Genomic DNA, 24,254 nt, shown 5'->3' on the forward strand with positions numbered 1-24,254 from the left:
GCATGGCACATGCACTAGCGCAATTTCCATAGTGCTCTCAGTAGCGTCGTGGCAGTGGTTGAAGATGGACGTTCCAATTCCAGCTCCCGCCGCGTCTGAAGTGCGAGCGGTGATAAAGTTTTTGAATACACAGGGCATAGCACCAATCGAAATCCATCGTTAGCTGTGCCAGGTCCATGGGTCTAACGGCATGAGCAAGCAGTTCCTGCAGATTTTCGCTCCTTATTGCACACCACTGTCACGGAGTGACTGTTGATCAAGAAGTTTTGTGTTGAAGCAACTGACTCTAGAGCACAAAGCAAGGCGCACAGGGTCAGCATTGACATTTTTGCAACGATACAGCTGACGATGGATTTCAATCGGTGCTATGCCCTGTGCATTCAAAAACTTGATCACTGCTCGCACTTCACACGGTGCGGGAGTTGGAATAGGAACGCCAATCTTCAATCAATGCCACGACGCTACTGAGAGAATTCGGGAAGTTCTGCTGGCGCATACGCCATGTTAGGACCTTACTCTCTCACATACACGCAGCCGCTTCGCGCAACATACGGTTTCCTAGCTATGGGACGCGTGGGAAACTTACTTTCTGGATGCGCCTCGTATTTTTAAAGAAAGCATTTTTCAAAACTATTTTATGAAGATTTAAATCCCAGTCTTTTTTGTACCATCATCTTTTGGTGGCTATCAATCATTGTATTCAGTATTCTGGTGATATACTCAGATCAATTTGAATATCCCGTGAAACCGTAGTAAATTACATTAATAACAACTTTTATGTATCAATTAAATCCAAACGTAACATGCCGCATTACTATTATTCATTTTCTATATACGTCGACCTTAACAAGTCACGTAACGGGACTGCACGGTTGGTACACTTTTGCATGCGCTCAAACCAATTTTGAAGGCTTTCTTTTTTCACTATGACTATCTCAGAAACCGCTGGTCGGAATGCGTCAACAGCTGCTTCAGGCACACAAATCGCTCACCATGCATTTAATTTTTCATTAGTTGAAACAACGAGAATTATTAGGTGTTAAACCAGGTGAATACGGACAATAAGTCATTAATTCGACATTTTTACTGGACAAAAAATCAACAGTTTGGTGTGCTGAGTGGTAACTCGCGCTGTCGTGATGAAGAATGATGCGCTGATTTGGGTTTGTTTTACGCAATTCACTCGTGATCTCTGGCAAACAAATTGTTGTCCGTCACTCAACTTTTACAGTCTTTCATCTTCTAAAGCAGTGGTTCCCGACCTGGGGGTGTAAACTACTAACAACAAAACTATTACGAATGCTGTAACAAATGTGTTACATTAAATACTATACAAATACAAAATAACTATCTTCCGCAAACACTGTGGTTTCATTAAGGACAAAGCGGTACAAAATAATACTGCACTATATTGGTATGCAGAAGTTTTGCTGGAAAATTGATACTGTTATTGAAGATCTGAGAATACTGCACCTGAAATCGCAATAAAAGTCAGACCATCAAGCGTGAAGTATGTAGGGGTCACGAATAGGAGCGCCAGATAAACAACAAGATTGAGAACCACATATCCGGTCTAACCGAAGAAACAGGCAATCAGTTGCTTGGCAGCACTCCTCGAACAAACAATGTTTGTTGGTTTCCGCTCATTTTGAAACATCTAAACAGTGGATTGCTGTTTAGTTTCGAGTTAGTATGAACAGATCCAAGTCTAGTTCCCTGTAACGGTGTATTACACCAAATTTAATTACCTCAGTTGAATTTATGACTACTTCTTTACAGCGATTGGCAAGAGCCAATTTTTAAGCTTCGGTCAAGTGATGTTGGATTCAACGGCTTGAAAGTTTTCATACATTCAGGCGGCCATGCAAAATTGTATGCCTTTGCTATCATGTCAATGTTCAAGGATGCTTCAATCTCACGGTATGTTGCATGCCGGTCTCTCTCAACCATTTCACGCACAGTATCAACATTATTGGTAACAACAGACGTAGATGGACGTCTTTCACATGACATTCATCAACGAGAAATGCGCGACCACGCTGGAATTCGGTAAACTAAATATATACAGTCCTACTGGATAAGCCTCCAAAGCCTAATGAAGTAGCTCGATGTATTATTTTGGTCTTAAACTACATTTGAATCATAAAAAATCATTGCCCAAAAGTATTCACAGAAATTTCCATTCTTATATACACAACCACTTCTTTAAAGTACTGTAAACTGTAAAATAAAATAAATAAATAAATAAATAAACGATCTTGATAATATTAACAAAAAAACGTCTATTCCGAATCTTATAATAGCGGAACACTAGCGCCATTGTTAATAGTAGTTTGCAGAAAATTTTCCAGCAGCCCACATACTACATTCGAGCCAATACGGTACATATTGAATTAAAATAGAATTCAAGATAAGGCCTTCAGTACAACGTTTTTTTTTTTCTTTCTTAAAAAATAATAAATAAATAAATAAATAAATAAAAAGTAGTAGGAAAACTTACCTCAATTAGATAAGTTCTAACAGATACACGTGTAACACATGCAACATACTCTGACACAGATACTCTCTGGCACTGTTTATTGAGATTAACTAATACTCACCCATAATGTGCCAATATGAAACTTGGAAGATTTGTATAAGTTGATGGAGGGCTAAACAAGAAACTGAAGAAGAAGAAGAAGAAGAAAGCAAATGAATTTAAATTAACTGAAACATTTCGTACTGTATAAAACGTGTGTTAGGAATTCATTGGAGACTGCGTTTATATTGGTGCTCTTACCTCTGAGTTAGTCTGTAGAGTGATAACTAAAATTTTAACACCTTTTTGATGACTGTCGCGAATTCGAGACATACTACTACCGAGTCCTTCTGCGAGCCAGTGTGCAGCGGTGGCCTCAGATGCCGATTGCAGTGAATTCAAGACTACCCGCTCAACGCATCGTTGCTTACTCCACCATCTATTGATTTGAGTGGGAGACCCGGGTTCGATTCCCGACGGGAACTCATGTGGTTCGGATTCCACGTTAATCAGTAGGTCCACGTCTCATATAGCCTCGCTACTGAAAGGGACGTTAAACTCAGAATCAACTGAACTCTACCATCTATTGAGGATTTTGTCTACTTCTGTGAGCATAAGAATTTTAGCGTGTTTTTGCATTTTTGCTTGTTTCATATATCGTTTTATTGGAAAACACTACTTAGCGCATTAAAAAAAGTCTAACACTTATGATTGTTCCTAGGGTTCTGGAATGCAATGCTGCTTATTTTGGACCAAACGATTTTCGAGAAAGTATAGTAATATGTTAGACACTTTTTCACAACGTAATGGACATACATAGTAATAAAATCCTTTTCACATAGTTTTCAGTTAATCCAACTTTAGTAACTTTAATTCATGTAGAATGTATAACTGAATATTGTTTTCAAACTATTTTGCGTAATTCCGGCGTTAAGAGGTTAATAACTTCTTGTTGATTTTAATGCTTTTTGTGGAAAAAGAACTAAGTTGAATAAAATGTTAGAAAAAAAAAGTGAATCCAAAGCTCTTCATTATTGACTAGCTGTCAAAGACAACAGGATTGGTTGTCGAAATTACACTAAGAATATAAAAATTCTTTTAGGATTTCCAGGTCACATTATAGGTGAGTGTTAGCTGAACACATAATATAGTCTGGTTAATTAAAATATGTATTTCGTTTTCATGCATGATAAACTTACCTCCACATCTTTGAGAGAGGTGAACTCAGCTGGACACTTTTCACACAGATATACATCAGTCACTGGAGTTTGGAATGATTCCTGCTGTTGGAAGGATGACTTGTATTTTGGAAGTAATTTTCGACGTGGGCTACGGCTTTTGATGTCGTACGTCTGGAAGCATAACAAAATTTACCTAAGAGAATTGATAATTACGAGGCTCATGTATATATATTTTTAAAAAGACAAAATTTATTGTGATTGATATAAAAGTACATACCTTAGCTATTTTTCAACTTAGTCACAATGAACCTAAGGACATATCTGGTGGCATGGTACAAGATTCCATATATCCTCTGTGTAAAAATCTACCGTCTGAGCCAGCCAGAACTGAAATCTGAGCTCTTCACTGATGACGCACGCCACTTTTTCAGGTGAAGAAAAAGAAAGAAATCACTGGGGAGCACGGTCGTGGCTGTAAAGAAGATGATTGAATCATTTCCATTGAAATCTTTGAATTGTCTCAACAGTATGAGCAGCTATGCATAGGAGGGCGCTGACATAGATCCAGAGCGTAGCATTCCTCTCCCCAATTTTGGAAAGCACGTCGCAGATTATTCAGTGATTGGCAATATCATCTACTGTAATTGTTCTGTCCTTGTTCTACGAATTCCACCCTTTTGGTCCCAAAACACTGTTGCCATGATTTTGTAAACTGATAATGTTTGCTTGAATTTCTTCCATTTAGAAGTACCAAAGTGCCACCATTGCATTGACTGCTGCTTCGATTTCCCAGTGGCGTACGATATCCAGCTTTCATCCTTCGTCACTACGAGAGAAAAGAGATCATCCCCATCCTCCCCTCAGTGTGCCAAAAAACCATATGCAGTTGTCATTCTTTGCTCTTTCCGTACGTCTGTCAGCGTTTTTGCATCCACTTCGCACGCAGTTCGTGATAATCCAGCTTATCAGTCACAATTTGATGTACTGTTTTCGCAGACACTTTTGGAAACTCTTTGGTGAGTATAGTCATTGTGAACCGGCGACTGGATCACACTTTCTCGTAATTTAACGCATTTCAATAGATCGTCCATCTGAACACTAGGCCCCCCGTCATCATGAACATCTGAACGCCTTTCCCGAAACTCTCTACACCATTATCTTACTTTCCCTTCACTCACTACTGTCGGACCGTACATGACACACAATTCTCGATGAATGTCAAGTGCATTCTGTCCTTAGGCGTTCAGAAATCGTAAGACAGATTTCACTTCACATTTGGCAGCATTTCATTTTGCGGCAGTCATTTCATCTAACTGTTACTCGTACTGCGCAACTCTATTTGGACGCTTTTATCTCTGTCGCAAGCACGCAATACAAGTTCAACTTTATTACCAACCCCATGTAAAAAATATTTGCCTTTTTTCATGTGTTTCGTACAGGTAAGTGATGCTGTATCTATTCAATTTCTCGAAAACGATTTTACTTCAGACTAATCTGACGCATTTAGTTTCACTAGTTTTCTCTACATATACGCTCCTACATAACCAGCATTCCACGGTTGCGGAAATGCAATGTCGTAAAGATGCTAGTACAAAGTTACCTTGCCTCTCCTCTTCTTTTGAACGGAAGTGGAAACTAAAATTACACGTAGATACGCGAAAGTGGTTTATTTTGTATTTATTTCGAGTTCCATTAGGTTTAGCCGTACTTTATAAGGTTTTAAAACTAAGCTTACAATAATTATTAAAATACTTGGTAATTAATAACACACATGAAATGGAAACCCATATGTAGATTAGTCATGGTTATGCATATGACATCATGCAAAACACGCTCAACTTTCACAATCTGTGCGAGATTGATTCCGAAAAATCTCGATGAAGAGCACAAACGAAACCGTGTGAGAATCTGTTGGTACCTACTGGACCATTATGCTAATAAAGGTGAAGCGTTTCTCAGGCGGATCATCACTGGAGATGAAACGTGGACTCATCACTTTGCACCACAGAACAAACGCCAGGGCATGGAATGGAAGCACCCCGGATCTCCCGTCTAGAAGAAATTCAAGAATTAACGTTCTGCAGGGGAAGTTATGCTCACAGTGGTCTGGGACTCACACGGACCAATCCTGGTACATTACCTGGAAAAGGGGTCAACAATAAACAGTCAAAGGTACAGTGATATGCTGGTAAGCAAGTTAAAGCCTGCAATTCGTACTAAACGCAGAGGTCAATTGTCGGGAGGCGTTCTTGTGTTGCATGACAATGCGCGTCCACACACCACCGCCCACACTGCTCAAAATCTTCAGGCGTTGCGTTTCGAAGTGTTGAAGCATCTTGCATAGTCCCGATCTCGCCTCGTCGGATTGTCATCTGTTTGATCCAATTACAGACGCTCTTAATAGGCCGTCGATTCAGCTCCGATCAACGGGTGAAGGAAGCGGTGCATTCGTGGCTTGTTGCGAACCAAAAACCTTTTTTGTACAGGGTATCGAAAAGCTTGTGCAACGGTGGTCCAGGTGCATTGAAAAGTAGGATGACAATGTTGAAAAATAATATGAATAAAAACAATGTACTCTTGTGGTAATAAATAATAAAAGTTTGATTGCAGATACTTTTTTATTGACTTACCCTCGTACAATACCATTTCGGTTTTGGTATATAATTTCGTGAGCATTTCTCCAATGGGAAACACTATTGCGAGTTTCACATATTCTACAAGAACCTAGAATTATATAAGTTCAGTTTACAGAATTAAAGATATGAATGGCAATTTTGGGAATGATGTTAGATTACGGTAGTAAAACTTCATTATTCACAGAACTACTATTCTTTTTATCGTTATATCGTATCAATGTGCTTGAAATAGGAACTTTGGGTTTAACTGGATACTCCTTGAATTTTAACGGTCTTAATAAATGCTATGTATATAGATAGATAGATTTGTACCGCGTAGTCTCTTTGGTAAAATGTATCCTTAGCTCCTTAAACGTTACTAACTGAAATTTTAGTTTATGCATATAATGTAAAGATAATGTTGTTCCACGAAATCTAACTATCACATTTTCAGAACACTTTTTGCTAACACTATCTATATATATTAGGGATGGCCAAAATTTTCCGGAATCCGGATTCCGGAAATTTTGTTTTCCGGAATCGGAAAATTTACTTTCCGGAATTCGGAAAAATTCCGGAATTCAGAAAAATTCCGGATTTCGGAAAAATTCCGACATTCGGAAAAAATCCGGAATTTAGAAAAAATCGGAATTTTTCCGAGATCCAGAATTTTTCCGATTTTACTTTCCGGATTCCGGAAAGTAAAAATTCTGGAATTGCCCATCCTTAGCTAGTAGCTGTTAAAAGGAAACACAATAATGAATAGGCTATATATACTGTATTAATTTCTTGTAGTTGGATATGTCTTTATCATTTACGTAGACAATTGCTACTGCAGTTATTTACTACTTTATGAGAAAGGTCTTATTTTCACACACAAAAAAGTCGCCGGTATGTCTCAAACATTATCGCGTTCCCACCTGCAGCTGCTCCAAAGCACTGCAAACTACTTTTTAAACAGGCGAAAGGCAATGAAGGAAAATAAATCTCAACAAATATTCTAATAACATTCGCTTATTGTCAACATACCTACAGTGAGCGCAGAAAGTGTTCGTACACCGTGCATACTTTATATTGAAAACAGCTAGCATGAGAACGGGAGGTGGAAAATATATACTGTATATAGCCAGAATTAAGACTACACATTCATACATTTTATTTCTATATACAAGAGAAAGGCCAAACAAACACAATCACTGTTTTGTTCAGAAGAAAAGAGAGAATTCCTTTTTTGTAAACGCAAAAAGTCACCGTACACTTCTGCTTGAATTAATGCTTATAAAGTATATTACGTTATTTAATATTTTGTGGGAATACCCTGTGCGTTAATGATTGTCTGTAGTCTTCGTGGCATTGATTTCACCTGTAGTAGTTCGTAGTTCTGTAGTTTCGGGACTGATTATGTCCCATTCTTCTTGAATAGCTTTTCTTAGGCCTTCTTTAGTAGACAAGCTGTGCCTTCTGATTCTTGTCTCCAGAACAAATCATAGATGTTCTATGGGGTTCATGTCTGGGGATTGGCGAGGTGTGCGAAGCTGTTTCAAGGTATTATAGAGTCAGGGGCGGATCCAAAGGGGGGCGATCGGGGCGATCAACCCCCCCCCCCACAAGAGAAAACTTTCTTATTTTATATATAAATAAACCCATCCATAACAAGTTTGGAGCTCTTAAAAGTAGCAGTATTACCGCCGACCTCCCCCCCCAGAAGTCCGTCCTGGATCCGCCCCTGGCAAACCTTGCAGACAGGCCTCGTTCAACAGTACAAACAATAATTGCGATGTATAATGTTTCTATCACTGTGCGAAACCATAAAATAATAATAATAAAAAAAAGAACTGGAAGACCAAGAGTGTTGAGTGAACAAGATAAACGTTACATTATTAGGGAAAGAAAAAAGGTTCCAAAAAGTAGTGCTGTGCAATTGGCAACGGATCTGGAAACACGCGGTGTTAAAGTATCAGCTAGTACAGTGCGAAATATTTGCAGGGTATCATGGTCGGATAGCCAGGAAAATGTTTTGGGTGAAAAGACAAATCGTATAAAGAGACTAAAGTTTGAAATAGAGTATAAAGATAAGGGATCAGGCTTCTTTCTGGAATAGGGTCATATTTTCGGACAAAAGTAAATTTAATTTTATCGAGTCCAATGGGAGGCGTATGGTATGGCGCAAGGTGAATACAGAGATGAATCCACAAAATCTCGTCCCTAAAGTAAGACACGGAGGGTCCGTGCTCGTCTGGGGTTGTATGAGTGCCTCAGGAGTGGGTCGTCTCCACCTTATCGATGGAGTGATGATCCACAAAGTGTATATTAACATATTAAAGGAATATCTCCATACTAGTGCGCAGAAGATGGTTCTTGAAAACAATTTATTGTTCAGCAAGACAACGACTCCAAACATACAGCGGAAAATACTCGATTGTGGCTACTCTATACAGGGGCGGATCCAGGACGGACTTCTGGGGAAGGGGCGGTCAGCAGTAATACTGCTACTTTTAAGAGCTCCAAACTTGTTATGGATGGGTTTATTTATATATAAAATAAGAAAGTTTCCTCTTGTGGGGGGGGGCGATGGCCCCGATCGCCCCCCTCTGGATCTGCCCCTGAGGTTTGCTATCTTTCTCAAAGACTTACCCTTCTTATGCACTTTAATAATTAATTTTCTTGTCTCCTCATTTGTTTCTGTTCGGTTGCTTCCCATTTCGACAGCCCACCGTGCAGTTTTTTCACTCCTATTCACAACTAAACTCATTCTGTTACTCGTCATGCTATACAGAGGTATATACTCAGGTGAATACTAGTGAACCCCAGTTGTGGTATCTTTGTTTCGTATTCGTACGTCAGGTGTACGATCACTTTTTGCGTCTACTCTATACATTTTCTACGGAATTTATTTACTTTCTGACCATTAAACTTCTCTTTGTGGATCTTTATTGATATATTCATAAAGCTTAGTTTTCATTATTCATATTGTGTGTGTTATTACACTTCTTAAATTTTCTGTTTCTTTTTCGCAGGCATTCTCGTTTCAATAGCATAGGTGTACGAACACTTTCTGCGCTCACTGTATGAACAGTAAATACAAATTTATAATTTTTGACTTTACGAAGTATACAATGTTATCATCATAGGTATTCTGCCTTTATTGGCAGGTCACTTGCCGCAGCTGAGAACCTTCCATGCTCCACGGTCCTCCGCTAACCTTTTCGTCTTCGCGTATGATCTTTCTGTTTTAATATCATCCATTAATTGTAGTCTCCTTCGCCCCCTCCCTCTCTTTCCCGCCACCATACCCTCTAGGATGTCCCTCATGATACAATCTCTTCTTAGGCAATGTCCCAACCAGTTTCTCTTCCTCTTCCTAATAATATCTAGAAGTGTTCTTTTCTCACCCACCATTTCTAACACTCTCTCATTCGTTTTCCGCTCGACCCAACTAATTCTTTCCATTCTTCTCCACACCCACATTTCGAAGGCTTCCAGTCGATTTTCGTCACCTTTACGTAATGTCCACGTTTCCGCCCCATACAGTACAACACTCCACACGAAGCATTTTATGAGTCTTTTTCTCAACCCTTTGTTCAAGGTCCCACAAAACAGACTTTTCTTTCTTTTAAAGGCTTCTTTCGCCATTCCTATCCTTGCTTTTATTTCACGTTCGCATTTCATGTCATTACTAAGAATTCTACCCAGGTATCGAAAACTATTCACTTGTTCTATTTTCTCCTCTCCTACTTTTATATTTGACACAGACCCCTTCGTTCCAATCACCATGGCTTTTGTCTTTCTAACATTTATTTTCATCCCATATTCTTCAAAGCCCTTTCTCATTTTTTCTAACATTTTATTGATTTTCTTTTCAGATTGTGCAACAAGCGCCATATCGTCTGCAAATCTTATACATCTAATCATTCTACCTCCTACCGAAATGCCATCATCATCATGTAGGCTCTTTTTCACTATCTCTTCTAGATAGACATTAAATAGTGTTGGCGAGAGGCAGCATCCTTGTCGAACTCCCCTTCCAATTGCACTCTCTTCCGTCAGTTCTTCCCCTATCCTAACACTTACTTGTTGGTTCATGTATAAGTTTCTTATTAGTCTTCTATCTTTCCATTCCAACCCTATCTTCGTTAGAACTCCCAACAACAATTCCCAATTCACGCGGTCAAAAGCCTTTTCAAGAGCAATAAATATAACATACACCTCTTTCCCTTTTCTATAAGTCTTTCACCGATCGCCCTTAATAATCCAATTGCATCTCTTGTGCCCTTGCCTCTTCTGAGCCCGACCTGCTCCTCCTCAACCTCTTTATTTGTTCTTTCATATAACCTTCTGTTCAGTATTCGGAGCAGAATTTTAGCTGCATGATATATGAGACTAATAGTTCTATAATCCTCACATCTCTTTGGTTTCGATTTCTTAGCCATCGGTATCATGATCGTTTTTAGAAAGTCTCTTGGCCATTCTCCTGTTTCATATATTTCATTGCATAGTCGCCACAATTCTTTCTTTCCCTTGTCTCCTATATTTTTAATGAATTCTATTGGTATGTTATCTATTCCTGTTGCCTTTCCATTCCTAATCTCGGATATAGCCTTTTCAAACTCATCCCGAAGAATACTAAATCCTTTATCATTATGTAATTGTTCAATAATTAACATAAGCAGGCATTCATTAATTTATATTAATATAATAATTAACAAAACTAATAAGCGGGTGATTGATGACTCAGTGGTAGAGTTTTCATCTAACCCAGGACATGTGGGTTTTCGATGGCTAATTTTGTGTTCGAAAATTTTCCCGGTGGTACTCTTGGTTCCATCATCACTCATTAACGAATTTAGTTTATCAAAACTCTATAGCCATATATTCATTCTGTCCGTCAGTGAAACAAACAGTCTCAAGAACTATCTGATGGATTACCAATCAATTTTGGCCATGATGTACAGAGTCAGTAGTTAAGAATCGAGTTCCCTGATGAATGTAATATTCAAACCGGAAGCTGTACAAATCAACCATTTCCGGTTTTAACGTTAATCATTATATAGTAAATATGGTAATAGATAGCGAGAAGCGGTTTCCAGTAATCGACATATATAACATTCATGTAGATAGAATATTACCCAGTTTGTGCATCTGCTGAAAATAATGAGCTTAGGTATTTAGAGAGCATTTTCCGCTTTAGAAAATGTGTGCTTGGTAAAGAATGTAGAGAATTAGCTGAGTCAGGCACGTAGCTAGAATATGGTAATAGGAAGGGGGGGGGGGTCTGTCACGAAATACTGTGGTTATTTACCAGGGGCTCAATCATTCTAAACTATTTTATTGGCAACATATATTGGTTCGTTTAGCCAAGATTTCTAATGGGGGCATGATATGAAATACTGTGGTTACACACCAGAGGCTCGATCAATCTAAATATTTTACTGACAACATACCCATATTGATTGGTTAGGACAATAAAATGAGGATATATTAGTAAGTATTTTAATAAGAAGCTATGAAGAAATCTCGAGTAAAAAAATATACAAAAAAAATTTTTAAAAAGATATCGTCTTCCGAGGTCATTCGAACGGTGTCGAGAATTTTGCGTCTGGGAAATTTGCGCCCTACCTCAAGAACAGGGAAAATTGCGCCTGCGATGTACCTCCACCGGGAAGTTTGAGCCCTGCGAAATAAAAGAACCTATTGGAGCTTACGCATTTGCTCGGAGGGGCTGACATTACAGCATAAACAATCCTCCCCCCACAACCATGCCATTTGTGATTTATTTTCATTGTGGCTATATAAGGGGAGAATAAACTTCAATATAAGCCAAAAGAACACAACGGATCAACGCAATCACTGCTTCTTCCAGAGATGATTTTGGGGGAACACTGGCCTCCCCAGAGCTCTCAGAGTGCCCCCTCGGATGAGACTTTAAATAATACGTCTAAAATATAATAATAAATAGAATAGTACCAGCAGTGACCCCCCTCCGGAATACTAAGTGTGCCCCCCGGAACATTTTTTCTGAAAGGACGACTGAACGCAATTGTGTGTTTGAAGTGTAATTCCAGCAAGCAAACACACTGTGCATAGTTTTCTTGATAATATTACTGAACTGATTTTACATTCACTTTACATTTTCTTTTCTATATTTTGTGTCCTGAAAAGCCAAACAACTCGCAAGGATTGTGAACAGAGATATCTGGGTAGAGCCAAACAGCCTTTTGTAGATTAAATTATACTCTTTGATTATATTAATAAATAATTATATATCAGTCATTTATACGTTTATTGTAAATTTTGTAGTATAATGAAAAATTGTATTTGTATGGATTGCCCTTTAGTGAACTAAAATTGTATTTTTTTCATTTGTTCGGAATATTATAACGGATGGAGTAACTCACAGAGACGATGAGAGGCAAGCCTAGTTCAAGTGCGAGTGGAAGTTACTTTAAACAATACAATAATAAGTTGAATTGTAGGGCGCTAACATCCCAGTGCAAATATATAGCCGGTGCATTTTCCCCTCTTTTTGGGGTAGGGCGCAAACATCCCAGTGCAAACATATTGCGAGCGCATTTTTTCCTATTTTTGTGGTAGGGCGGAAATTTCCCGGGCGCAAAATTCTCGCATTCAAGGAAAATATAATGTCCGTGAAGTTGACAAGCCACTTATGTCAGACTCCAATTTCGACTTTAAACGTCGCTAGTGCTACGTTAGTGTTCGATAGTGACGCAAATCGTTAGTACTCCAACTGCATGCCAACACGCCCACTTCTAAGAATCATCTCAAAAATGAGGTTAACCGTTAGAGCAAGTAAGTGCTCATTGGTGCCATTAACATTAACGTTAATGCCTCCATCGTACGGCCCTTTGAGTAATAATAACACCACGTTTTTTGCTAGTCTCAATGCGTCCCTATATTCTCGCAAACATTCTGACGTGCCCAAGTTAGTTACTTTTTTTTTGGGGGGGGACTATTGTTTACCTGTTATTGTTTATTGTTTATTGCTAGTCTGCAGAGTAGTCCTTACATTAATATGCCATTGTCCTTGATAATCATTGCGTATTTACAAGCAATTTGTTATTACTGTTAGAAGATATCAAAAAACAACAGATAAAATCTACTACTTAACGGTTCATATTTTTCTTTTACAGTACATAAACGATTAATAATAATAATAATAATAATAATAATAATAATAATAATAATACTATTCCAGCATAGAAGTTATCAATTGCATCACACTGGCAACAAGCGACGCATATTTTAACTTCATAAAAAAATCGTTTCTCACGATTTTCTGGAAAACTACGTATGATAACATCTTCATTATGTCAAGTTGTTTATCTCAGTGTGATATATGTCTTACCTCTGGACAATATCACAGTAAAACAAAAATTAAATATTAGGAGTACATCGTACTTTTGGACTACATCTCATTAACCATGGGAAGATTGAGTAGTGTATACTTTAGGATGTAAGTTTCAGCTTAACTTGCATCATACATTCTTACGATTACAAAAAGGAAATTTGTTCGTTTGCATTTGAACAAAATTCTTAGGATTACAAAAAGAAAAAATATTTTTTTCCGAATTCCGGAATTTTTCCGAAATCCGGAATTTTTCTGAATTCCGGATTTTTTCCAAAATCCGGAATTTTTCCGAAATCCGGAATTTTTCCGAATTCCGGAATTTTTCCGAATTCCGGAATTTTTCCGAATTCCGGAATTTTTCCGAATTCCGGATTTTTTCCGAAATCCGAAATTTTCCCAAATTCCGGATTTTTTCCGAATTCCGGATTTTTTCCGAAATCCGGAATTTTTCCGAATTCCGGATTTTTTCCGAATTCCGGAATTTTTCTGAATTCCAGATTTTTTCCGAATTCCGGATTTTTTCCGAAATCCGGAATTTTTCCGAATTCCGGAATTTTCCGATTTTACTTTCCGGATTCCGGAAAGTAAAAATTCCGGAATTGGCCATCCCTAATATATATAAAAATGAAAGACAGTCTTTGTGACTTAATAACTATTGAATCACCCGACCGAACTCGATCAAATTTTCAACATAGATGAGGTTCGGACCTGGCATTTTTTTAAAATCATTTTGACGGTAGAACTTAGGGGAGGGGGAGATCTATAAAAATAAACAAAACTTAACTATTGAACTGCGAAACCGATCTTGATCAAATTTCAAATTTACCACATAGATGAGATTCGGGCGTGGGATGGTTTGTATCATTTCACTTTGACGGAGCAACTTACGGTAAGGGATGACCGATATTAGAGTCGAGTCCATAGTTTTCGGGATCGCTGAGATAAACAGTGACACTTCCGATGCTGTTTAAATCCAAATTCAGGCCCGCAATTTGAGGAAGGGGAGAAATATAAAAATGATCGAAAATGACTAATATTAGTGTCGAATCCATAGTGTTCGGGATCGCTGAGACGCACAGTGACATTTCCGATGCCGTTTAAATCTGAATTCAGCTCCCATTAGTAGTCCTAAAAGGGGATGTTGACATGTAAAAATAATTGAAAATGATCGATATTAGTGTTGAATTCATAGTTTTTAGAGTTCCTAAGTTAATTGGTGGCAGTTTTGGAGCTCTTTATGTCCAAAATGAAACGTATTCTCCACGTGCGAAGAACGGGCATTTTGCTACTATCGATGAAAACTACTCTTTGCAGCTCTACAAGCAAATTATTTGAACAAGAAAACCGATTGCGTCCATTGATGTCTCTCTTCTTTCTTACCGAATAACTGTTTTCTTTTATTCTTGAATTTTTCGTGTGTTTTTCTTCAGAATACAATAACTGTTATTTCATGTTAAAATGGATAAACAAAGATAAAATGTTTTTATTTCTTCAAAAAAGCCCAACACTTCCCACGGTTTTTCTTCCAAGCGCTTGCATCTCTAGTTGTTGATAACATTTTATTTGCTTTTGTTGGTAAAGTTTAGTATTTCTTTTCAGCAGCGTGGATATACAAAATGTGAGCCTACAGTTTAAGATGGAATTTAAACCATCGTAACGAGTTCGAATCCGAAACCTCGTACACCAAACTAATTACTAGACCATGAAATGAAATGAAATTTTTGAGTTTTACGTCCCACGGTTATGCCGGTTAGGCTAAAGGAGACGGTAATTACTTGACCAGTGGCATGGGCATATATCACGTTTACTAGTACACTGAAAGGCAGTATTAACTAACTGAGCATGTAGGTGGTAATAATAATAATAATAATAATAATAATAATAATAATAAATCAAGCCAAGGTGAAACAAACTAAGAAGTTCCCGGCGTGCAAAGCTGAGGAACAAAGCATCTGTTGTCGAGCCGAGCCTGTTCCTGATCGAATCCGTCCACCAAATATGGTTAAGATCCTGCCAGCAGTTACCAAGAAATAAAGTATCACATCCTGATACACATGCACCTGGAATGCCCACGTTGCACAGTGGGCTGAAATCCCAAAAAGCTGGTCAAAAGTAAAATAAATAAATAAATAAATTAAATAAATAAATAAATAAAAAAATAAATAAATAAATAAATTAATTAATTAATTAAATAAATAAATAAATAAAAATCGATTTGAGAATTTTTAGATTTTGAGCCGTATAGTAGAATGTTCAAAGTATCAAATTTAGTTAAAAAAAAATCCGTCCCTTTGTTATACCTGCGGAGCAGGCACTCACTTGAAAGAGCCGTTTGACTGATTCAAATGTAGTGAACGTAAACGTGAGAAAAAAAAACTTTGATTTAGAGTAGCATAACTTTCAACACTTTCTGATTTTCAAAACGGATAAAATAGATGAAAGTATGTAAAATTGACATTCAAATAACTGAAGCTGAGAAAATAATTGAGGTTATCACAAATTATCATTACAATTAACGAAAAATAAAGAAAAAGTAAGAACAAAAAGTAGACAAATGCAGAAAAACAGTTATGAATTCCGGAAAATTCTATCGACATATTGACTTTACGACATACACAATACTATACGCTAACGGAATTCACAAAAACAGCTGCTCATAGGTATCCTTGCAAAATTTCCCAATAAATGTAAAGAATATCAATTTGAAACTATAGCAATAATAAATATATATACGAGTATATTATTTGTTATATTGCACTTTACTTCATAACCATTTTGAATGTCGAAAGTCTGACTTTATAATAAGTTATCAGCGACCACAAACTTTTGTTGAAACTAGTTTTCAGTTTATTTGGAGAAGCTTTAAAACATTTTATCGCCCATATTGGATCCGCCATATTGAATTTTTGACCTCATAATCGTTATCAGGACCTCGAACACCTATATATGCATAATATCATGCAAATTGGCCAACGTTTTCATATTTTGACTAGCTTTTTTCGGATATAAGCCCACTGCGCGTCGGTAGCTAATAATAAAAATAAATAAACAAAAAAGAAAATACAGAAATGCTTGCTTACTCTGTTCTCATTTAAGAATGTAACCAGAAGCTTGCCGGTGTCTCTCTCAAATAAAGACGTGGTCCCATCAAAATTGTTCTGAAATGTTAAGCACTCTGAGGGGTAGTTTGCAATCTGTGACGAATATTCGAGTAAAAATTCACATCCAAAGTACGAGTAACAGCTTCGAACTAGCTTCTTTAAGTTAATCACTTGATCCTGAAATAAAATGTTGAAGTTCTTTTAAAAAGAAACGCAACTACAATAAATACCAAATACAAATATGTAAATGAATAGTACAAAAGTAACAATAGCGGGATTTAAGTTAGCTGCATAACTTCGTTATTTTTTAATAGTGTGGGTACACATATATATTAACGAAATCATAAATTAATTTAAGCAAAAGGTTTATATCATAAGACGGCGAATCATAAGGTAAGTTACACTAGTTCGCCGCGAGAGCACGCTGTGTGTCGTGACTGTGGCCAATGCGAGGCAAGCTACAGTAATTACTGACACATCCGAGAGGAAGATTTGTATAGTCTCCCGTCGTGTTGTGTGTGTGGAGAGCGGGCTAGGTTCAATGGCGCGTCAACTGGGTGTTCACTCCAAATTAGAGGTGCGTGCAACTATCAGATTTCTATGGGCAAAATGGCTTAATTGCATGGACATCCACCGTGAAATCACTGCTGTATATGGCGAGCGTGCAATATCTCGTCCAGGTATTGTAAACTGATGTAAGCAATTTGACGCCGGACGGACGGATCTCACTGATGAATATCGCGAAAGCAGGCTCGCAACGTCCAGTACCGTTGCAAATGTTGGCTGTGTGGATGGGATCATTGGAGAGAATTGGCGCATAACACTGCAGGAAATTGCCAGCCTGCTGAACATTTCGTATGGAAGTGTGTTTTTCATTGGTCACGAACACCTTGGTTTTCGTAAACAGTGTCAAAGATGGATCCCATGTCTGCTCACCGATGTTCACAAGGGAGGTCATTGCAATTTTTGGAACGGCATTCGGTGGAGGACAACGAGTTTCTGCGGCGAATCATCACAGGGGATGAAACGTGGGTCCACCACTTCACCCCCGAATCAAAGAGAACATTGATGGAATGGGTGATCACCACTACGAAAGAAGGCCAAGGTCCAACCTTCAGCAGGAAAGGTCATAGCGACAGTGTTCTTTGACATTGAGGATGTGGTGCACGTGGAGTTTATTCCGCAAGGCATGGCAATCAACGCGCGGCTTCGTATTGTCAAACGTTGCACCGCTTGCGTAAGGCAATTAAATTCCACGTGTGGCGGGGAAAATTGAGCGCCAGTATGATTTTGTTGCACAATATAGCAACAACTCTCAAGGCCCGCCAAACGTCCCAACAGGGCTGCAACGATTCAAGTGGGAGGTATGGCAACATCCTCCATACAATCCGGACTTAGCGCCATGTGATTATCATGTGTTCGGTAAGCTGAAAAGGGACCTCGGTGGACGACGATTCCGAAACGATGAGGAGGTGGAAGCAACTGCCTCCAGGTGGTTACATAGCGCTAGAGGTGATTTTTATGCATTCGGAATCGAAAAGTTGGTTGACCGTTACGAGAAATGTTTACAATCTCTTGGTGACTATGTGGAAATGTGAACTACAATGTATGTTGTCACAGCAGTGTTGCCATTGTGTAGGTGGTTTCATAACTGGCCATAACTTGGAGGTGTAGCTTACTTTTCGATTCGCTCTCGTAATAAGTAGTTTGTGCTACAAATACTGTATTAATATACATTTATTGGCTAGCTAGCTAGGAACATCGAACCTGTAAGTCTATTTTACATAGTTCTTTAAGTTAAATATCTCCTATGTTATAAGTACTTCGTAAGTTTGATAGAACATATAAATTGCTACGGATTAAGGTATCTGTTAAAAATGTAAGGAAAAATAAAAATATGTAAAATCTATAATCAGTCGGTGCAACATGATAAATTTTGATTAGGCTTAGAAATAATGCTGATGATTATTCATATCTGTCCTAAAGGAACATGAAGGTGGCATTATACCTTTAAATACCAATTATTTCATTGTTTTCATATCACTAAGATCAATATTTTACAGACAATTGATATATTAGGAACTTTTACCGTGGAACTCAATTAACTACACGTACATACCCTCTCAACAAAAAAATGTCTGCATTTTGTCATTAATCTTTTTTATTTTTTAATGCATTTTCTATTTTTGTATTTTTATGTAGTTTATCTAGAAGTAGTAAAATAGAATAGTCATTAAATCTATATAAATTCTAAAATAGTTACAGAAATTTTTAATCGTTTACGCAAATACTGACATAACTGCTAGAAAACACACCACTTACATGGAAAGATCTTGCTCCAATATATATATATATATATATATATATAAACCTACCTCGACACTGGAAATTGTTAGCATTTTTGTCAAAATCGGGAGTTTTCAGCAGTTTCGTATTATGTGCACATCTAATATCACCTTTGTTTTCGGAGAGGTACAGATTGCAATTGGGTATGTCTTACCGAATAGTAAGTTAAAGTTTGTTTATTGCGCATGCTTTTAAAAAAATAACTACGGAAACTGCTTATCTTTTTGCACGAGGACTACTGTATCATAGACAAATAGAAATGACACGCTTTAGCAACATCTATACATAAACTTATCAATTAAATGGCAACACCCGGAGTTAAATACATCAGATGTATCAATTGGAAATGGTAACCGAAGTGGCGGGCTGTTCCTAGTGGTGTGTTAAGACGAACTCCGTACTACGTGAGGAACAGTACAGCGAACTGCAGTAAACTGAACAGGCGGTGACAATGTAAAATGGGCGACCTCTCGGATTTCCAAATAGAGCAAATTGTTGGAGCTTGGTTATGTGGTACGAGCGTGACAAAAGTGGCAAGTGTGTTGGATGTATCGCGAGGGAGTCTCTAAGACGATGGTGGCCTATAAAGCTCATAGCAAAACCACACCAGCGAAGAGGAATAGTGGTCGGAAGACAATCTTCAGTGACAGGTCCCACTGAGGATTAAAACGCGAAGGAACTCAAGCAGCACCTCCCATAGCTTGTGTCGACACAGTCCGCCGCGCGTAACGGACGCCTAAAGAAGCGTATTATCCGCAACATCCTAATTTTCCGTGAGTCCTATGCTGATGCTTACCGATATCGTCACTGCTTGTGGTTATATCGCCATTTTAAGGGACTATGTGCACCCTATCGTCCAGATTTTGTTCCGGGCAGTGCCGCCATATCCAGGATGATAATGCGCCCATTCACACACTTGAAGCTGGTACGGTGTGGTCTGAGGAACACCAAGATAAAGTTAACAACTTTCCTGGTCAGCTTAATCTTCGGACCTGAATATAATTAAATAGCTGCGGTCCATTTTGGAGACATGAATGCAGCGGAGACATAGGCCTACATTCTCTCAACGGAACTGAGTGATGTACTGCACAGGGAATGCTGTAATAATCCACTTGCTACCATTCACGACCTTCATGATCCATTCCACGTCGCATCAGAGGTGTTCTAAGGGCCAAAGGTGATCCAACGGCACATTAATCTGGTAAGTTGAGCTTTTTCAGATTTTTATTAAATTTCTAAGTAGTAAATTGATAAAATAGACATATATATATATATATATATATATATATATTGCTACAGAGAAAGAGAGAATCCCTTCAATGCTCTAGCCTCGTAAATCCATTCCTTTTATTTTCTTGATGCTTTTATTATTTGTTCTCCTATTTTTATATGTGAACAATGTTCCAGGCAAGAGACGAAAGCTGGATCCAGGAATCAGAATTTCAAATAAGTAAAATAATCGTTAAAACTTTTGAGTGTGTTAGCGTAGTGTCTGAGATAAAGGATATAGAGGCAACATTTTTCAAAATTATGCCCGAATGCACGAATTTTTCAAAATTATGCTTTTCCATCAATGGTCTCTTGGAACAAAATTTTAAATATGTATTTTGCCTGCACGTGTGTGGATTTTTCATTTACATTTGTTTGCACATAGTTACTTCAAGCAGTTTTTTATACAAAAATTACTATGTAAATCATTTCGAGTTATACCTTATATATCTAGGATAGTAGCTTTGCAAGAAATTCGAAGTGGGTATCAAAATTACGTATTGTTTTCATGGCCAAAAATTAAAAGGGTGGATTAATATAATTACACATGAATTACCTTTAAACTTTAAGACTTAAGTGTGCAAAATTTCAAGTTTCTCACTACGTTCGATTTTAATCAATTCACCAGTGAACGAAAGCCTGATTTCACAGGTGGATTTTTTTATACTCACCTGAAATGACGGATTTCATCGAGGTCCTAATAAAGTTTTGATCTACATGTTGTTAAAAAGGTATCGAAATTTATCGCCAGTTAAAGACTGTTTGCATGGACACTGCCCTTGCTTACTGTATTGTTCGGAAGTATTTGCATGAATTTAAGTGCGAAAGGGGGTCAACTGAAGTTCTACTAAGAGTCGAAAACCCAAATTGTGTAAAAACAGCATCGAAGTAGCTCCTCATCCATTCTGCTCCCCAGTGAACTCTATTTGTTTCCAAAAGTAAAGAATTATTGTGAGACAGACGTTTTTAGTCTATAAGTGTTATCGGAACTGAAATTTTCCAGTGTTTAAAACAAACCATTCAAAAAGTACTTTCAAGCGATAGTAGGATACAATGATTACAATTGTGTATATATGTGGACGGAAATTGTGTTGAAAATTGTCATAAAATATACGTATAACTTTTTTTTTCTAAACTTTTTTTCCCAGTTAGCTTGGAAATGAAATCTTTCAGTTTTACGTCCCACGGTTATGCCGGTTAGGCTAAAGGAGACGGTGATTATGAGAAGTGAATGAAATGGTGGAATGAAGAAAGTGCGAGGAAACGGGAGAACCACGAGAAAACCCACGAGCACGGTGTTTGCCCACCATAAAGTCCACACGACGCGAGCTGGGATCGAATCAGGGACCGAAAGCACCGGAGGTGAACGCTCTACCACTGAGCTACCGCGCTCCCACCCCTTTCGGATCACTGTCCTCCACCTGTTTCTATCTTGTGTCATATCCACTGTCACACCACATTGCACCATGTAACAGAAATATATAACTCGAAAACTGGCAATTGCGGGCGTCTGTAATTTTGGTATGCACCTCGCAATGTAAATTTACGAATTTCAACCACTACTGTGTAGAGCCTGCAGACAGGCAACTGATCCCGAAATTAAATTACTGTGCAAATAAGTACGCAATTTTCTTAGACTTTCGTGTTTTATGGAGAATTATATATAACGCTCTTACAGACAAAAATATGTTAAAGATTCTCATTTTATTTTCCACACTCTTCTTGATGAGGATGGATATATTAACAATTGTATATACACGAGATTTCATAAATCGGTTTGCAATAAAGATTTCAATACATAGTGAAAAAAATTATCAGTAAATGAATAACGCTTAAAAAGTTCATTACAAGCGCTTTCGCCAAATAGTTAATCAAAGAGTAGAGTATGTGCAAGTTTTCAGTTTCTGATTTATCATTTTTTTGTTTCTGAAAGATCTCATGAACCCTATGCTTCAAGACTACCCCTTTCGCCGCCCGTCTTCCACATCCACTGGTACATTTGTGGAATCTAAGATCGAAATAAATACTTATTTTTTGCCCGATCTTCATCTAACATTTCGTTCTCGAGTTATTACCCTTTTTATATCATTCTGATCAATTTTCGGTGGGTTATGACGCATTCATATTAGTCTCTATTTTTTCACGATTTTGTGTGAGGATTAATTTCCTAAAGGTTTGTGTATATATATATATATATATATATATATATATATATATATATATATATCTTGTGTTTCCGCACACCCTGTATAAAATGTTAAATAAATAATATACATCTTTCATAATACTTACTCTGTCACTTTCCAAAGTACCGAAAGTGTAGGACTGGAAGGGAATATCCGGCGGCCACCAATCAGGCTTTGCCACATTAATTACTTTATCAGCCTTACATCCCAAGGAACACTTCAGCATAAACGGTAAGAAACGAAGCAGTTGGTGCTGCAATAAATTAAAATAAAGTATGACACTCTGGAACTTTTCTTTTAAATTCTCTACAATATTTAATCTTTATGTAATTAGTTAGATTTGTTTACAGAGTACTTATAATTACTTTCTACAATTCTCATCCATGTTACATTTTTCACAAACCAAGGTATAAAGCTGTACTTATAACAAGCTAACGACTATCTTTTCCGGATACTATGAAATGAGTACAATCATATTATCTTCCACACAAACTACTGTATATTGAGGCAATCGAAAATTTTACAATGGAAACATTTGCATTGAAAGTTTTCATTTGTAGTTTGAACTACTGCATATTTTTGCAATGAAAACTTCAGGAACATCAAATTTCAGTTTTGACTTATCCACCATAATCCCAACAAAATTTAATGCACAAGGTTATAAAACATCTGCACCTTACCAAACTAACTCAAAATGAATAATTCGGAGATGAGTTGGAAAATACTTAGTTTAGAAAAGAAAGAAAAAAAAAGAGAAGAAATGGCGAAAGTTACCACAGTGTAAAACTCCAGAACAGATACCGTATATCTACATATGTCAGCAAATATACGGAAAGAATGAGATAGGAATTTCCAAATATCGATTTCAAAAAATCATACTGATCAATGTATTACAGCTCAATACTTTTCGATATTTGTTGCTCCCACATTTTTTGATATTCCATATTTCTGATTTATCGATCAAGTTTTGTCATTTTAATATACGATAGTTCTGATACATCGATCAAGTTTGCCAGTTTGATATTTGATATTTTTAATATATGGATCAAGTTTGCCATTTTGATATTTGATAGTTTTGATATATCGATCAAATTTTGCCATTTTAATATTCGATATTTTTGTATGTCGATCAAGTTTTGCCATCTTATAGACATCGATTTTCGATATCCAAATCCGGATATCACACAACCCTACAAGTAATCAGAATGGCAAAACACGTGAGATAGGAAGACATTGGGAAAGAAGCTTTAGGCGAAGAATATCTTTACGTCTTAAAGAGATCAATAGCATCAACCTGACTGGATTCGCTTGGAACACGATATAATCTAATGGCAAGATTTTCTTTATGCAGTATCGGGTTTCTTACGTTATAAAACTAGTGAGGGAAGAATAAAGTGTCTGAGTATTTCCCCATACACTATCTCCCCACAAAAAGAGAAACATGCCGAAGTCAACGTGGTAACATAACAGTAGTCATGCCTTACAATCATTTCTACAGGTGCCACTAAGGTGAGTACTCACCTTTACTGAAAACCGAATGTGACAAAGAAGAAGGGAAAAGTTTTGCCTAACGCTAAACAATATTGTCATCTTCATTTCATTTTAAATTTAATTGCATCTGATTTTGGGTACAAAAACTGTCGTTTCTGTTCGATCTCTTTGTAAAAAAGAA

At 37.4% G+C, this 24,254-nt stretch overlaps 1 protein-coding gene across 2 annotated transcripts in view; it reads right to left on the minus strand.

Moving 5' to 3' along the window:
• Positions 1 to 24,254, minus strand: part of LOC145666389 (uncharacterized) — a 74,197-nt gene that overhangs the window by 32,653 nt on the left and 17,290 nt on the right. For both annotated transcript variants that reach the window (XM_081733586.1, XM_081733585.1), the window contains exons 3-5: positions 22,689 to 22,835; positions 16,761 to 16,958; positions 3,718 to 3,870 (exon numbers count right to left, since the gene is read on the minus strand). In XM_081733586.1, coding sequence (XP_081589712.1) covers positions 3,718 to 3,870; positions 16,761 to 16,958; positions 22,689 to 22,835 — 498 coding nt within the window. The remainder of the gene's footprint in view (positions 1 to 3,717; positions 3,871 to 16,760; positions 16,959 to 22,688; positions 22,836 to 24,254) is intronic.

The sequence above is a fragment of the Thermobia domestica genome, chromosome 12 (genome assembly GCF_964235325.1).
Source record: "Thermobia domestica chromosome 12, izTheDome1.hap1.1, whole genome shotgun sequence".
NCBI classification, from domain to species: Eukaryota; Metazoa; Arthropoda; class Insecta; order Zygentoma; family Lepismatidae; genus Thermobia; species Thermobia domestica.